Source organism: Cuculus canorus, chromosome 1 (assembly GCF_017976375.1).
Source record: "Cuculus canorus isolate bCucCan1 chromosome 1, bCucCan1.pri, whole genome shotgun sequence".
NCBI classification, from domain to species: Eukaryota; Metazoa; Chordata; class Aves; order Cuculiformes; family Cuculidae; genus Cuculus; species Cuculus canorus.
The window spans coordinates 64,831,058-64,848,612 of record NC_071401.1 but is presented as its reverse complement, the minus strand read 5'-3'; the positions used below and the strand labels follow the sequence as shown (position 1 = coordinate 64,848,612).

The window sequence follows — 17,555 nt, the reverse complement described above, 5'->3', positions numbered from 1 at the left end:
CTCACTCAGACTTTATAAGACTTCTGCGTATGCTGGCTTTTGGCCAATCGGCATACACTACAATTAGGATTGAAAGGTTAACTAAAAAGTTACATAACTTGTCTTCCGTTTCACCTTCACTGCCTTCTTTCTCCATGATGACCAATGTCAAAATCCAGAGATTTTTCTGTGAGTCATAAAACAAAAAGCGGGCAATTTTGTAACGTGGTAGGCAATTTCCCATTCAAACGTTTTCTTGGTACAAAATGTGGATTCTGAAAAATTAGAAGCTGTTAATTTTGCAAATTTTATTTTCAGCATGGAAAAAAATAAGGACAAAGGGTCCGTTTCAGGCCAGATCTCCATGCCTAAGCCTCTACACCTTGGTTCCTGTAAAATGTATCTTTAATGAAAAACACTGTCCTTTTCCTGGGCAGATTAAGCTTCCTTACCAGCCTGCATTCCTCATGCGCCAGTGCAGGAACAGTGGTGGCTCAGGTAGGGAAGGATATGCAATCAAATGTAGCTCAGTGCAGAGAATCTTCTTTATAGGGGAACAAACAGAAATAAGCTGAACTATAATTCCCTGAATGCATCTACCTGTAGTTGGATATTTTGACCATCCGAAGGGTCTGGAATTTTTTGATAATTTGTTTTAGCTTTGTCCGAAATAAGAAAAAATTGAAGAAAAAAAAAATCCATCACAACAGAAATCCTGATTTCTCGGTCCAGTTGGTTCTGTTGTTGCATTACTTACATATAAAACAAAATAACTGCTACCAAAACACAGTCACAAATCAAATCACCCTCAGTAATTTTTAATTCTGTGTTGGGTAAAATCAATACCTAATTGGCTGCAAACCAAGATAAAGATTAAAAAACTGGGAAGACTTGGTTGCCATCCCTTATACTCAAAACTTACCTCAATGCAGTTCTCATTGCCTGAAAACCAGTATGAGCTCTGCAGCAAAAGCCTTCATCCACCAGCACACTGCCTATCTGGCAGTTAAAAGGTTTTTCCAGCATTCTCGATCAGAGCACTTCCAGTATTTTGTTCATAGCAGCTGATGGAAAGATCATTTTGGACAGCAGAAGCGGTAGCAACAGGGCAGGCGGTATGGGAATCTGGGGTCAGAGAGGGCTCGTAAGAACCTGTGTTTTAGCCGGGGGTGGAATGAAAGACAGTGCTGAGGAAGACTCAGTAGGTAAAATGCCCAAAAGCTGTTGAAGTTTTTGTGTGTGTGTTAGAAGTACTTTTTTTTTTTTAATCCTTGTGGGCTGATTCAGAATCCATAGGTGAAAACTGAAAATACAAGAAGAAACTGGGTAGGCAGAACAGCATATTGACTATGACTAAACAAACATAAATTTTTCAGATGTCAAAATACTTCTCACCGTTACGCTTTGAGCTTTCAGCAAATTGGGAGCTATTTCAAAATGATCTGGAATCACTTATCCCATATTACAGTATAATATACCCTTCATTTCTCCTCATGAAGTAAAATGTTACTGTAGGGACTGGTAAATTTGCTGCTGCGTCTGTCAGTCAGCATCCATCAATCACACTGCAAAGCCCTGAACAATTCTGACATCATGAAATGGAAACAGGAACTAGTGGCAGGATCTATTTTGTTGCTATTCACTGTATACGTGTTCTTGTTCCTCATATTGCTTTAGGGAACTCTCTTAATTTTATTTTAGGTAGGAGGAATTAACTTCACATATGCTACCCCTTTTTGTATAGTGCTTTTGTATAGGCTTCAGTAGCTCTATTTCAGGCCAGGGGACAGCATGTATGAGATAAATATGACAGCTGGTCTTTTTTTCCTCCAGTGATAAACCCCTTTGGAAGAAACAGTGCTGTGCACTGAAGACAGTAGCGTTGTTAATATTGTGCTTTAATGTGCACAACCAGTCCCTTTGAAGTTCAGCAGCCATGCTGGTTACATTGAAATGCGGGTAAAGAAAAGTTTCTCTGATTCCTCTAACAAAACAATTATCTCTAGTTTATCTCCAGCTTTGATCTCTCACTTTTTCCACTTTGTATGAGACCATATTTCATGAGGACTTGCCTAAAAAGAGTACTTTTAAATGATCAAGGATTATCTGAATAGTATGCTGTATCTATGAAAATAAGGTACTATTTCTCACATTGGTATTTGCTCTTTTATTTCTGCCTTCCCTGCTCTTCTACCATGGAACAACTTTGTTAGTATTATTTTGGTAACAGCTTATTGATTTGTTTTTTTTCTCATCTCTACCGTTCTTGGGATGTTGCAGCTGCTCATTAAAATGCCTAATGGCCTGATAGCTACATTCAGTACTGTGCATTTGTTAAGTCGGAATAAGGTCCATCACATAGCTTATAGTTCAATTTCTATAAAAGAAAACAAGTACTGAAAGTCACTAAAAAACAGCCCAACACCTCCAAGGAGGAATATTGCTAGGAAAGAAAAATAGTGTTTCATGATCCAGTAGGAAGCTCATACATCTGCCCTCCTTGTGCTCAGGATACATCACCTTAATATGAGCCTTCTGGCTCACATGTCTCGTGAGGCAGCAAGGCTGGGTCTAGGGATAGACCTCAGGCACGTTTAGCATGCACAAGCGACATCTCATGTTTCTTTGCCTTAACTTGACAAAAATTCTTCCTACTGTCACTGCCTTAATCCAAGGTGTAGATACTTCGGATCGGGAATGCCACCTAGTCTGCAAAACATCAGGCAGCTCACAAGTCATAAACTCTGGCTTCTTAAGGCGTGTTCATGTTATACTTCCTTAAACTGCTAGAATGACTAAACCAAAAAAAATAAGAGGCCTTCTCATTTTATAGAAAACAATCCAGAAACCCCCAAAACTTCTTCCATTCCTTCTCTTAAGGACCTCAGCTGCACAGGAGACATATCCTGCTGCACATGGTAACAGCAGTGCAGGATGTAGGTGGCACACCACATGCATCAGCACTTCAGGACTGAGAGTAGAAAAAACCCACTGTTTAGAAGGTGGGCCAGCAGAATATTTTAATCACGAAGGTCACTTGCAGTCAGATGACTGTTGGGGAGTGAGGCAATTAAGAGCAGCTGACGCAGCCTGAAGTCAGCCCCAGCAGCAATTTTCCCCTCTGGCTGCTCCCATAAAATTAATGCAGCTGTGATGTCTATTGCCTGCCCTCTTGAACTCCTCAGGGTTTCTGGAGTCCTCTCACAAGCATATAAGGAGTTGTTGCTGCCGTAATTATCCCTTACCTGTCAGCATCTCATAACCAAGAGGGTATTTGATTTGTAATTGTCTACGTGCAGAAACAGGTCACCGGAGGAAATAGGTTTTCTTCTCTCAGTTATCATACAGATCACTATAAGCATACAGAGGAGGTTGTTCCGAGTGTAGCAATGTAACCCCACAACTCTGCTGACATTAGTCTTTTCTCCATTTAATCTGTGGGATTCCTGTGTTCACAAAAAAGCTGAGCCTCGGTAGAAGTCACTTACTGTTCATAACTCTACCTTAGTGCTTCATTTTAAGATCACATCCCACCACACTAAACCTGATAGCAGCAAGATGAGCACAGACTGAGGAACTGGGTTCCTCTACAATGGTCAAATAAAAAAAAACAAGAAAGAAAACGAACAGCCAAACCCAGCTAAGTGACTATTAGGAAAAAAGCAGTTCTGCCTTTGCATCCAGTATGGTTCGTCTCTCTAGCTGTTTCTCTCTCCTTTCTTGCTGTTTTGATCATTCCTTGTCTTTTCCCCCTTCCTTCCCCTGGGCCTCTTTCTTTACTTTTATTGTTTTTAAAGGATCCAGCAATCCCACCAGCAATGGGTCCCCCTGTGATTTGTCACAGCCTGCTAGTCCTGTCAGTTCTCTGGTGGCTACTCTGACTCCAGGGCCCACTATATTACTGCATGACAGTCTCCTGTCATTTTAGTATATTCAGTTAGCATTTCCATCAAACTTAATAAGCATTTACTTCAATAATAGCATATTTTTGGGAAAAAGAAATAACAGGGCATGAACTTCTCACTTGACTTGGGCATCAAGGCATGAAGCGCAGGGCTCGGGCTGTACTTAACTTCCACAAAAGTGCAGTGATTTTTTTTGAGGTGCGCTATCTGGAGTAACTTAATACTGTAAGAAGGTAGCATCGAAATATTAAAAATAAGGCAAGATACATGTATGGAGCGGACGTTGGTAGGTTTTGGAGTGTAGCAAATAAATCCATGCTAATCTGACGAAACAATGAAATTATCCGCTTGGCACCCTGGAAAGATCAGGATGCTGGGAGAGCTAGAATAGAAATCCAACCAACCCACAAGCATTAATGAACTGTTTATACTGACTGGTGAAGTATTCCCACAGTAAGACACTACTTAATCATTGCTGCTGGTGCAGTTTCTTGTAGAAGTTGAAGGGTGTGATTATAGCAAAAGGCTGGCTCCTCCCTCACTTGTTTAGTTGTTCTTCAATAGGTTCATGCTGCAGTCAAGACAGCAACTTAGAGCAATCGTCCTGGAACATGTTTTTCAGCCAGATCACAACAAGAGAGCTAATAATGCAGATAAACATACCAAAATGCCTGTGTGAAGTTTGACCTGTCGGAGACCTATGTTCCTCAGAGCTACTCAAGTAAAACAGCTGACTGCTATGGATAAAAAGATAAAAGGTGCCTCCTTCAAAGGTATATTGGTTGGAAAGGGGAAATCCAGTTTAGGAATGAAACCTGAAAATGAGTTGCCTCGAAGGTTCCCTGAGATACTATTTGAAAGATAATGTCACATCTCCTGCTGCTGTCACTGCTAAAGAATACAGGGTACAGCAAGATGTTCTGTACCTAACGCATTACAGTTCATGGGTTTCAACCTCCAATTCAGATACAGGTTTGTATGTAGTGAGACAAGAATATCCTCTCCCATGTTGTAGACAATAAAGGTTGCTGAGCATTTTGTCACATGAAATACAATGATCATGTTTTGTTGGTTTTATTTTTTTAAAGGAAAAAAAGCAGTGTAGAAGCAAAGTTGATGGATTTGAAAAGCATCAATTAGTTGCTTCATTTATGCATCTCAGCATTTAATTTATCCCCTAGTGTAGCTCATTGGACTGAGTTTTTCCAAGAGGTGTTACTTGCATATCATGACATATAGTAATTATCCCCTCAACACTGCCTGCCAGGAGGTGGTGCGATACACAAGATGAGCTGCATGATTACTGGTTGCCAGGAATTTACATGATAGCAATCCAACTTTTATCATTCCACTAATTTGGAACTAGCTTTATAGTTGGCATAGACTCACGGTGACTACTTGGGATGAAAACAGTGATTGTCTTCTCCATGGGCCTTACAACAGCCACTGCCTAGCTCAAAGACTACCAAGAGCAGTAGAATGCCTCACATAATGGATGTAAGCAGACTTGTAGCAGTTAAATTATATGGTATTTCATCACAAACTGAATGGCAAGTTATGTTTTCCTTTTGGTAAGTTGTTTTTCATTTTAATTAATAATTGATAAAAAAGTCTGTTCTTATTCTTTAAGACATGATGCTGGATTCCTTGAATGATTAGCACAGCCATTTAGCTGAAGTTTACCAGCATTTCAGTTACAGCATCAAGTTACCAGAGGGCGACCTCCTTAGAGGGCTTGACTATCCCAAGAAATTTCCTGCCAAAGCTAGAGCAGTGTGTTATATTCTCACAGGGGAATGCTAGAGCACCTGCTTGGGTAGACGTGTTCATTTCAGAATAAAACTGGTCTTACAATGTTTGCCTTTTTTCTGTAGTTCACTATGAAAGCTACTTGTTACCCTATCTGTCCATTTCCATTAGCGATTTCATTGCAATTGTGGGCAGAACTAACAGGCAGCTGCCCTGTTTCACACCATGTGCAGTTCAGTGTCATTCACTCAAAACAATATGAAAAGACCAGCACTCCCAAACAAATGAAAACAAATGTTTTATTTACAAGAAAAAAATCTGTACACTGTGCATACATAAAAATATACAAAATCATAATAGAAAATATAAAAAGTGTTAAAATGTATACAAACACTGCTTAAAAATGTGACTCCTGTAAAATCTTAAGTTTTGTTATTAGAGTACACATTCATTTAAAAAAATCATCATACAAAATAATTCTCAAAGCTATTAAAAAAGTACACAGTCTATATTTGAATACTTCCAATGACTACATATTATAAGAGTGATGAGATGATATGGATAAATGTAAGGCTTTTACACACAACTCTTATTTCAAGCACAAAACTCTGAATCTGATCACTAAGCCAGAGAGAAGAAATTTGCAGTGTCAAAATTCATTCAGTGATGCAGATATGCCCAGACATGGGCTATTGTAAATTTAAAACAGTTAAATGGGTATCCTCCATTTGTATGAGAGGATGGCACCTGCGGAAGATTCAGATGCTTTCTAATGACACTCTTCTGAATTACCTACTTCAAAACCCAATTTCATGTATTCAATATGTATCAACTTCAGAAAGCATGAAGGGAAAAATAGTAGCCATTTATTTTTGCAGTCAATGCATTTAATGTTCTTTTCGTGGTACATCTGTGTCACTGTCCAAATGGCATTTTGCATCCTTGAAAACATCTAAAGAAAAAGGAAATTAAAAAGAAAAACCCGACAATGGATTGGATTGGTCTACCTGTGTTCTGAACTTCTGTTTAATTCAATCCATCTCAAAAATGACTGTATTCAGGCCATGCAACCATTGAGTGTAGACAATTGTCTTCACTTAAGAAAAAAACTGTCTTGGTTTTGCTGACTTTGGCAAGAGATCTAAAGCAACAAGTTCAGAATTTGGATATTTTCAATAAAGAAGGTGTCGTGTCCAAAGACATGCAATGATTTAGCTAAATTTGTATAGAGAGAGTGTGAATGAGAGTGTGTAAAAACACCCCCCTCTTTCTCCACAGGTACGTATTTCTTATATCAGTGTAATTTCACTGACTTTACCAGAGTTCCAACAGCATAAAACCGCATAGCAAGGTGTAAAAAGAAGACATAGTAGTTTAATTGAAGGCATAACTGACTGAGCTGTCAGTTTTTGCTCAGGTAAGCTTTATAACTATAAAGTAATGGAACCATTAATATTTTCTTCCTAGCAAAAAAAAGATTTTTGCTCAAAATGAGGCAAAATCTTCTATTTTTTTTTTTCTCAAATAGACAGCCTTGGATTTAGCCACCCAAAGGCTGAATGTATAAAATGATAGAGCACCACAAGAAAAGCTACAGAATTCACAGTGGAAAAAAGAGCATAATGAAATTCAGCATAAACTCAGCACAGTTCCTTAAGCTGCTGCTGTGTTTCTGGTTTGTTTCAGCTAAGTGCAACTGTTGTCCACAGCACCAGGGCACAGAAATGAGGCTTAAAAGCTTTTGAAGGCAGCTTACTCCTATTTGTCAGTAAAGCTCCGTACATTTAAACTGCATCATTGCAACAAGCGTGAAAGGAGCTCAGGGCTCCACTAGCAGAGGCATTTGCTTGGCTGATGATGCACCTCAAGAGCCAGGTTTGGGCAAACCTCTCATCTACAGTGCTGTTCCACTCTGTTAGGGTGTGACAGCCAGATGGGAGAGCTACAAAGCCACGTCTGTATCTTTTTCCCCCAAGACTCCACAATATGGGTGAGAAAATACATTTCCTTTCACATTTTCTGCATTTAATATTTGTATCTAAAACCAGCACTCTTACATTATTATTAAACGATATATGGTTCAGCATCACTACGTATTCATTTAAAATCTACTGAATGTGATTCTTTGTAAAGCTCTCTCTGCCTCTGTGAGTGATGGGGAAATGCCCATAAATATGAAAATATTTGGTAGGCTCTTAAAAAAGCCACCAATGTCAATGCCACAAAGTGTAAACAATGGTGAGGGGAGCACCTCTGCAGGTCATCTAACTTGCCCCATTATTTCTGCCCCTTGTGCTCTTGCAGCAAGTGGAGGTGAGCCCTCGGAGCAGGCACACTTCCACTTGTGCTGAAAACTGAAGGAGGACAAGACAAGGTAGGGGAGTAAAATCTTTTGAAGCAGCCACAAGGTGTGTGAGTAGGCAGACCAGTGGAACATCACAGCGGAAACAATGTTGGGAAGCCATGTCAAGGGATCCTTATTTTTTCAAGAAGATGGGCATTACATGTTGGACTTCCCCTGTGAGAAAGCAAGCCTCTGCAGCACAGCTCTGTGGCATCTTTGTAGGTGATGGTGCTACAACACCCACACTTGCATGTGTGGAAGGAGCACTGATTGCTACTTAAATCAGGATACAGCAAAGAAAAAAAATTCTGTTGGAAGGTCTTGAGGGAACGCAGTCCAGTAAATTAAAAATATAAAGTTCATTTTATAACAACTTAGACCTGGTTCTGCATTGTTATTTAAATGATGTTTTAAGTAGGTATGCTTAGCGCTTGCTACAAGAAACTTTATCACTTGCCTTGTTCTGTACAACAGCTATGTTGATTATTCTGACAAATTACTGAGGGAATAATACAACATAATCCTGCTGTGGGTAGTTGAATAATGTAGTTAGTATTTTAAAGGTTAGTCATTGCAGATCAGTCAAAGTGATATGCTTTGTTTTCTTTTCAGAACTTGAGAATTTCCAGCTTATGGAAAAGTAGCATATTCACTAGTCATAGAAAGCTAATCAACTCCCTTCCTTTACAAATATGTGGTAGGCTAACCCATCATACAGGAAAGAGAAACATCTTTGTACTGTTAAAACTTCATATGTTTTGCAAACAGAGTGCCAAACATACAGAAAAATACATTAGTTCTATATAGGTTATCTGTTCTCCGTAAGATTAAATAACAGTGTTATTAACTTTCAGAATAAAAGTTGCTGCCATACGTAATATTAAAAAATGAAATCAGTATGTACTATATCCAGAGTCTAAGGCTAATATGAGTAAAACTTACTCATCTTGACATGTACCAAAATGATTTATGGACATAACTATCCACATAATACAGAAATACAATTTTTACATCATCTGGACATAACTTTCTGTCAACAAAAGATATCCTAAGAGGATCATAAAGCCCAAATTAAGAGACTACAAGAAAAAAAGAGGGCTAAGTCCTATGTAAGACACATTCTTCACTTTTGAGGAAGGAAAATCATCAGACCCACAGAGCAGAGTGAGAGAAAAAGGATTCTGTGATTATACTTGTGTTTCTGTTGAAGAGGAAATAGTCATTAATATTGTATGCACTCTTCAACTGCCTTTCTGTTGCTTAAGACAGAACAATGAAAAATATTCTACCACAATCACTCAGCTATTATTTTCAGTGCCTCTTTGAGCTTTCTGCCTTTTTTTACTGAATAGATAAGAACAGAATATAGCTGTGCTTTTGTGTACATACTTTCCTGCTGAACTTACCCTAAGAAAAAGGGTACAGTTATGTGAAAAAAAACCCACAAAAATTAACCTCCTGCCACTAGGAAAACCTGAAACTCAAGTCTTGCCATGAAAAATAATGCTTTAAATATATTAGTAACCAGACAGATATTTAGAAGTGCCTTAGAGAATATTCTCTTTGTGTGTTATGAAGGAAAATATCAAATTATCTCCATATGAAATCTGTAGTGAGGTTTTTTTTTTGCAGGCATTACAGCTTCTCTAGGGTATAGTTTTTCAAACATGAAACAAAAAATGCTGATATCCCCTTCTTTTGTCATAAAACTCCCTATGCTTTCTTAACAGCAGTAACTTGTGAGCATGTGAGTTTGATTTGGATCCCAGTGAAATTTCTAACAAATGATGTCTGTAATCCTGAACGCTATCTTTGCTGCAGAAAGATGAACTCCCTCTACACTTGCTTTCAGTGTGTAGAGTGCTGCACAGCCTCCCTTGGCTTTCTCTGGATCTTTATCGGTGCAGACCAGGGGAAGGCATAATTTCCATCTCACTTACAACCCCTTGACAGGCCTCCCAGGAAGAGTTTTTTCCTAAATGGGTTAAAGATATGTTTGTTGCTCACTAAAGAAATCAGACATTTTTCTTTTCACTCTGCCCTATGCAGTCAATGTGAGCATGGGGGTCTGGCATTAAAAGAACATCCAGTAGTTTAACTGCTGTAGCTGTGGGTACAGCCATCTCCGTCTCCATTGACTTCATAGCCAACCATAAGGTCCCCTATGCAGTTGGAGGCCTGTAACTGAGCCTGCGTATGAACAGGAATTAAAATCTACTCTAGTCAAGAACTGCACAGCTTGGAGTAGCAATTACTTCATTCTTGGACATTGCGAAAATCCTCTGTAGCCACGAGAAAAGCTGCATTGTTAAACTGGCCACTCTATACATGAACAATAGAGGCTGTTTCACAATGCCAGGTTTGACAGTTAAATAAGTTCATTAAAAATGTTACATTCTAGCATATGTGGCATAAGAAACCACAGACAAATTCTGACAGTAACACCCACAACAATACATTACATTTCTGCCTAAGTATGTCCTTTGCATCGTTCATGAGCTAAGCCTTTTTTTATTCCTTTAACTATTTGCAAAGCAGTAATAAATACTCAGGCTCAGAAAAAACTCATGCCTGCTACTTAATTACAATTTATAGACTCAAGTCTAGATTGGTCTAAGAAACATTTTTCAAGTATTCTCTTCTTGTTTATAGTACGACAGTAGTACCTTATTGCACATTGTTTCTGAAAGACTCTCTTCTACAAGTGTGGGAAATTATTTCGATCGGGGCACTTGACAGCTTTGAACCCTGGCAAAATTACTTTCCCCTTCCGATACAGATCATCCTGCAAACCTTTGTTCATCCTCTGCACCAACAGCTTCTCGTAGAGCAATGGGTGGTAGGCCCCTAAGGTACAAGCTGCGTCGTAGTAGAGTTCATGGTAGTGACATAGGTCGGTCTGTCGGACTGAAGGGATGTATTCATACACGTGCACTTCATTACACATGGACATCATGATGAGGATACCTAGGGCAGAAAGTAAAAACAAAAGTGAACCCCAGATTTGACTTTCTCACAGAAATTTCCCTGCAGCCATTCAATCTGTTTTAATTTCCTACTTTCCTTTGCTGTTGCACACACAAAGTATTACTTCTGTAAAATCAGTAAGTGAAGTAATAGTTCCTTCTATTAGAGCAGCTTTCACTTGTCCCTGATACATAAAGATTGAGATGCCTGTGTAGTAGATGGGGTAGGACAACAATCATAAGGAAAGAGTAAAAATTCTATAAAGAGCTTGCATACCAACATCAGCCTCCTTGGGTGAGAAGATTGGTCTCTCCCACCTCTCTCTACTTACCCTATCCTGTCCACCAAACACTCCCCCTCCAAGGGTCAGGGACCTGATGCAGCTGCACACTATTTTTTTCAGTCAACTGATCCCTTTTCTTGTTGTGTATCATTGATTCCTGAATCTACTTCATAGCAGGTCTTTACATTCATTTGCAGAATACAGAACACAAAACACACACATACACACAGAGCAGTTGTCTAGTGTTTAAGGAACTTTGCTTGGTATTTCTACAACTTCCACTCCTAAATTCTGACCTGCTATGTGCAGGAGATATAAAAAAATTCAAAGTATGCCCATTGTGTCCTCTTCCGTGCTTCTGGATATCTATGTCTTGCAAATATTTATGTATGTATTAATCTTCAAGGCTATAAAGAATCTGAATGGATCTTCCCTTCCTTTTTCATGCACCATGGCAAGGGGAAACAAAAATAGAAAGACAGGCCAGTATCACCCATGTTTCCTCCCTTGACAACTTTTGGATGGTTCACTCAGACCATTGGCAGTATTAGGGCATCAGTGTACTCCTTGAAACATCTCTTCCTTATTACAGTGTTGTTTTTTCTTAGTCTGGAATTAAACAGTTTCACTTGTTCAATCCACTTACATCTCTCTGGGCAGGAAGACATGAGGCAGCCTACCTAGATGCAAAAGGGCATATAAACATACATCAGCCATGTAGAGATGACACAGAAGCCCACAGCTTCTGACAATTTTGTGAAAAGTATGAAGAGGTCAAGGAAGGTGAATTCCTTCTTACAGGAGTGCTGTTATGAGGAAAAGTCACTGACTTGCTCACAAGAGGAATCCACAAAATGCCAGCCCACTGTTTCCTGCCACATGTCAATGGTAGACTATCATCAGCACTGCCAACAGGAGCAAAGAAAGGCCATATGGAAAATAATTTCCTGTTTAAAGCCAGGAAAAGGTTTGCTTTGACCTTAGGTGCAGTCCTGAGATGATGATCAAACTCAACCAGGACAGATTCAGAAGAATCGTAGGTGAGCTTACGGAAACTTTATTTTCCTACAGCACAACTGTACTGTCGCAACTGCACATTTTCAAAGGGACTAATATCAGCTATCGATCAACAGCACTGTCTAAACTGCTATACTTTCACATCAGTCACAGCTGCTGAGAGCCTCTTCTGTTTCACATAGCCATGTGAAAAGAAAAGTAAGCCTTGGACACCATTTCTTTTTAAGTTTTCACTTAAAACATAAAAATTCATAGAAAATTTATTGTAGCACTTGTTGCACAAGTGGTATCCCTATCTGTTCAATATGAACTGTCAGTTCTCAAGACAGTAAGCTGTGTAATTCCACTCACTTTCCACTTGCAAATGAGAACTAATGTAATTGTTTTTTCTGTACAACAACTTTGGAATCATAATGCATCAAAGGTGGTTTGGGTAGATCTGACAAGTGAAGTGAATTAACATAAAAAATTATTTTGGTTTGTTAATTAAGCAAAGCCATTTTCTGATGTTTAGTTTGCAGTTTGGGAACATGAAGGTTTCAATGGCTTGCTAATGAAAAGAACCTTATGTGCTCCCTGCTGTGTATCATTAGATTATCAAAATGATTTTTTCCCTGCCTGATGTGTGAAGTAACTGAAAACTAATTATTTCTGTGATTAAGTCCTCTTGTATTATAAAAAAAATATTCTGAAAATGTTTTAGACTGTTCTACAGCTTTACACTCTACTGAGTCTACAGTTTTAGAAAAGTTAAGCCTATCAATTTCAAAGGGAAAGGAACTTTTGTCTTAAGCAGTAAGAAACACAAGTTCACTGTGAAACAATATTTAATCCCTATTAAAGCAAAAAGTATGAACTTTATTAATAAACGACAGTTCCTTGCCCCCACGCTGTTACAGAGATGCTCTGAATTGTAACCTGCCTAGCAACTATATCTAGAATTGTTTGTTTGTTGTTTCAGTTTTACAAGTGTTTTCGTCAGCTTTTCCACTGCCAGCCTCCTTCCTCCTCTGATGGAGAGCCCACCTGCCACTCCAAGGTAACTGTTTTCCAGCTGAATCAGAAGACAGATGGTGGAAATGCATTCAATAACAAACCACGTCCAGAAACAGCCACTAAAATGATTTCTCTCCTGCACCCAGAACCAAGCATGGAGCCAATTTGAAAAGCTGTACCATCCATGTCTTTGGAAAATTGGCTGTGATGGAAAGTACAAGCCTTAACCAGAGTGTGTTTCATTTCACTGCTACATTACCCAGCTAACCTTAAAGTGAATAAAGAAAATTGCTATTTGTGGGATAGGAAAACTGTCAAGAACAAAAATTTGGATTATCTTATAAATTTCCTTAATAACAGTAAAGATGGCCACATCACTGCACATATGGTTCAATAATGACAAAATTTTAGCAATATCATTGACTTTCCTGTAAAACAGTTAATTTAATGGAGCATTTAGAAGTGGTAGACCTTAAGTTCTTAGTGATCTGTGGATCAATGTCCTCCAGAATCAATCTAAAAGGCACGCTGGGCTATCTAGTTTAGCTCCTTGCCTTTCCTGCCTTGTTGCGTCCCAATTCATGTCTTGAGATTTCAGATTAGGTTGCCTGTAAATAGCCATAATTTCCGACAGTCCACTTAAGTTTTTGCTCAAACTGGACAATGATATTTTGAGGGAGGAAAGACGATGACTCAACAGGCTAGTTTCTGAGTGATAACAGCTAATTTACAGCACAAATTTGTGTTGAAGTCTAGGGCCAACAAACAGAAAGATGAGATAAAACAATGAGTAGAGATTAACACATACAGAGGTGTCCCTGAACTACAGAAGCTTATCTGTTCTGGCAGAAATGGGAGCACTCCTGAGACTCTCAGACCTGGTGCACATTTCAAATGCCAAACCCTGCTCTGGGAAAAAATGCTCGTCAGTGCCAAATTTTTTCTCCTTTAGTGCTTCTAACCTCACAGACTCCCAGCCAAAGAGACAAACAGTGCAGTACAACCAGCACTCCCATCCCAGTCACCTATGGGTGACATCCCAGGGCATGCAGTATGACACATTCAGTCATGAAGAACCTGAGAAGCTAGGTCCCTCCACTGTCACAGCCCTCAAATTGTCCCTTGGAATGATGTGCTCCTGCTGTTTCATTTGAAAACAGAAGGTGGAATAGCACTACATTAAAGATGAAAGGGAGGGAGGGAAACCCCTTTCCCCTCAAATGAGCTCTTTTTTGAAAAGCTGGGTTTTAGTCTTCACTAAAATAGGAAATAAATAGGTTCAGTTCTGTCCTGTGCCTTAGAGGATGTGAACCCCCCCTCCACAGGGAATAGCCCTAGAGTTGTAGAGCTGTTACTGAAATCTAAGTTCACAAAAAAATATAGAACTAACTGTCTTTAAAAGAACAGCCGCAGTTTAAACCATGAGGTACCAGTCCTTATACTAGAATATATTCAATTTTCTTTACTTTGTAATGCCATGTCTGCCTTATTTTCCTTAGGTCCCTAAAACAGGGCTGCCAGTAGAGCTCCCCAGGCTATGGCTCTCACATTCCAGCCTATGTTTTTAAGTACCACTCTAATTAAGTTTCTCCCTTTGCTTGGTGTTATCAACATTGCAGAGAGTTACTGACATCTGTATCCAGCAGGTATAACTGTGCCAAGCTGTCTATATTTTCATCCACCTCACAACTCTCAATTTCCCCATTTACCTTCAGTTCTCCCCCAGTTCTCCCCCCAGATCACCTTCAGTGATCTTATAATTTTTTTTTTTTTTCGCAATTACTAATAGCTTTTTGGCACTTACACGATCCCCAAAGTAGTTTTTACATTATGTTTAAACTTTTGTTTTGTTGCAATTAAAAAGATAAAGTGGAGGTGTGCTCCCATTTGTTATGTTTACACGACTCTCTGTATTATAGTTTCCTAGGCTCATCCTCTGTGGACGAATCTCTCCCACGCATATTAACCTGTAGTTTCCAAGTTTAATTCCTTTCCCTATATTGCCCACAGAGGACACGCCTATCTACTTATTTCTTTCATCTGTGTACTTTTCACATCACTGCCTGATTCGGTAAGTAAAATCTGGAAAGCAAAGCCTACAGGCAATCTATAACATGAATATGAAAAAAAGGGTGAAGTATTCCTTAGAGTGAATGCTGAGAGAAGTCCATGGGGCAGAAGGCAAAGCCTGCTTTTCACCAGTGGGTCCTAAAAAAGCTCAGTAAAAAAATAGATTAACTAGATGAATTGGATTCATCTAGTAGCAGCAGTGCTACTATCCTGCTTAGGCGATTTGGTCAAGAACCTGTTACGCTCCAGTACAAACCAGCAGAAATATTGCCAATCCGAGTGATGACGTTGCCCTAAGATCTGTGGAGGGGTCTGAAAGGAACTGTGCAGGCAGTTCAGAGTCCCCTCAGTGCAGGGACAACTCTGAAGTTACATTAGGTTGCTTGGAGTCCTGTCCAGCCCACTGCTGAGTATCTCCAAGGATGGAAATGGACCTGTTGAATCTTTTCAGAAGATTACTGAAGCATGCAAAACTAATGTTATAGGCATGACTCTGAAACCAGCAAGCGGGTGTGAAAATGACCATGTGGCTTTGTCTCTTCTAGATACAATGCTGGTAGAGAATTCAAAACTTTTAGATTGTAACTATCCAATCTCAATTTCACAGTAAAGAGAAAGTCGGGGTATCTAGCATGCTTTTGTCTTTGGCAAACGTGATTGGTGCAACCATACGTTCAAAATCACAACTGAAGATATTTCTATATAGGCCACTCTAATATTCTAATACCTTTGCTGGATTTTCAAAAGTTCCATTTGGATTACAACTGTGAAAAAGGAAAAATGTAAAATAATTATGCTTCTGTGGAGAAAAGTTGTTTTATCATTCAAAGGTGTGCTTTACGGATGTTTTATAGTTGAATGGCAATGTTCCTGAACCCTGCACTGGACAAAAAAAAAAAAAAGGATTGTGAGCACAGAATATTCTTTTTGAATATTTTAAAATATAGTATTCCAAAGAAATGATGGAGCTGTCAGAGAAACAGTCCACCTGCAAGTTTGTTATAACAGTAAAATATTAGATGCCAATAAAGTATTACATATTTCAAAATATTATACATACGGTATTTCAAAATCCTTAGAAAGATGTGTTGGGGGTTTTTTTTCCCCTGTTTGGCAGATACCTATGCTGTCAGGAAGTGTTGGGTATGGTTTAAACTCAGTCCAATTGTCAAAAATAAACTCCTGAGCTTTTACAATCTGCGCTGAAAACATTTAAACCAGAATTAAATTAAGATTAAATTCTTTGCATGGATGGTTTGTGCAAATGAACAGATAGTATGGATTCTAATCAAAAGGGGAAAATGTTTTTCAGTCTGTTCTTGGCAATTTTAATGACTTTAGGTTTTGAATTTCCAACATGCATCATTTATACAGTACAATTAGGCTTTGTGGTTAGCGTGCTAATTTAAAAAGAATGTGCTCTAGTTTACAAATAAATAAAATATAGTTTAACATACCTGAATACAACAGATGCTATATGAAAGCATCTAGAATAATAACTGTAATTAAAACGTTCAGCAAAAACTCAGCATCGTTTTAACAACATGTAAGAGATGCTAAAAACCTTTAAATACACATAATCTGATTATTATAACATGTCTCATTTCACACACATCACGAATTTAGTTACAGAAAAGAATTTAGCTAGACACACTGTTTATGTTTGATAATCTGTGCACTTGAAAGCATTACAAATAAAACATTTAGAATATATAGTTATCTATATGCTAGTCTACTTCTATACTCTCTCGACTGGATTTCAGGTACCACAGAAAAAGTTGTCACTCCTTGAAACCAGGCCAAATGTGCCTCAGTTATTCTTTGGGACACATAGTAGAAGTTGCTCTGGCTTTTAAAAATACTCTATTTTTAGAAAAAGGTTCTTTTACCTCTGTCTAGTTTGTGAACTATGACAAAGATTAATCATAAGAAACCCAAACATTTATTAAAGAATTTGTCACCAAATGGCTTAATAAATTGTGCAATACTTGTCATTTTTGATGTATAGATACTTCCATTATATAGTAGACCTAGAAAATAATATATTTACCACGTAATGCTGAATGCAAAAAGCCGTACATTAATCACAATAATATATTCTGGAATGTGAGCACAAACTGGAAAATGCTGACCAGTAATATATAGTTTTAAATGTGTTATTCAAATCTGGGTGATATACTGGAATAGTAGAGGGGTTTTTATGTTACTTGGGGGGCTGTAAAAGGAGAGTTTGCTCTTTAATTTC

General features: G+C 38.5%; 2 protein-coding genes across 8 annotated transcripts in view; one reads left to right on the top strand and one right to left on the bottom strand.

Moving 5' to 3' along the window:
- LOC128854170 (opsin-3-like) overlaps positions 1-17,260 on the top strand; it is an 88,461-nt gene extending 71,201 nt beyond the window's left edge. The window contains exon 5 of the mRNA XM_054085059.1: positions 13,206-17,260. Within this exon, the coding sequence (XP_053941034.1) occupies positions 13,206-13,409 (204 nt within the window). The 3' untranslated portion in view covers positions 13,410-17,260. The remainder of the gene's footprint in view (positions 1-13,205) is intronic.
- ST6GAL2 (ST6 beta-galactoside alpha-2,6-sialyltransferase 2) overlaps positions 5,957-17,555 on the bottom strand; it is a 176,616-nt gene continuing 165,017 nt past the window's right edge. For all 7 annotated transcript variants that reach the window (XM_054085038.1, XM_054084994.1, XM_054085024.1 and 4 more), the window contains one exon: positions 5,957-10,944. In XM_054085038.1, the coding sequence (XP_053941013.1) occupies positions 10,676-10,944 (269 nt within the window). In that variant the 3' untranslated portion in view covers positions 5,957-10,675. The remainder of the gene's footprint in view (positions 10,945-17,555) is intronic.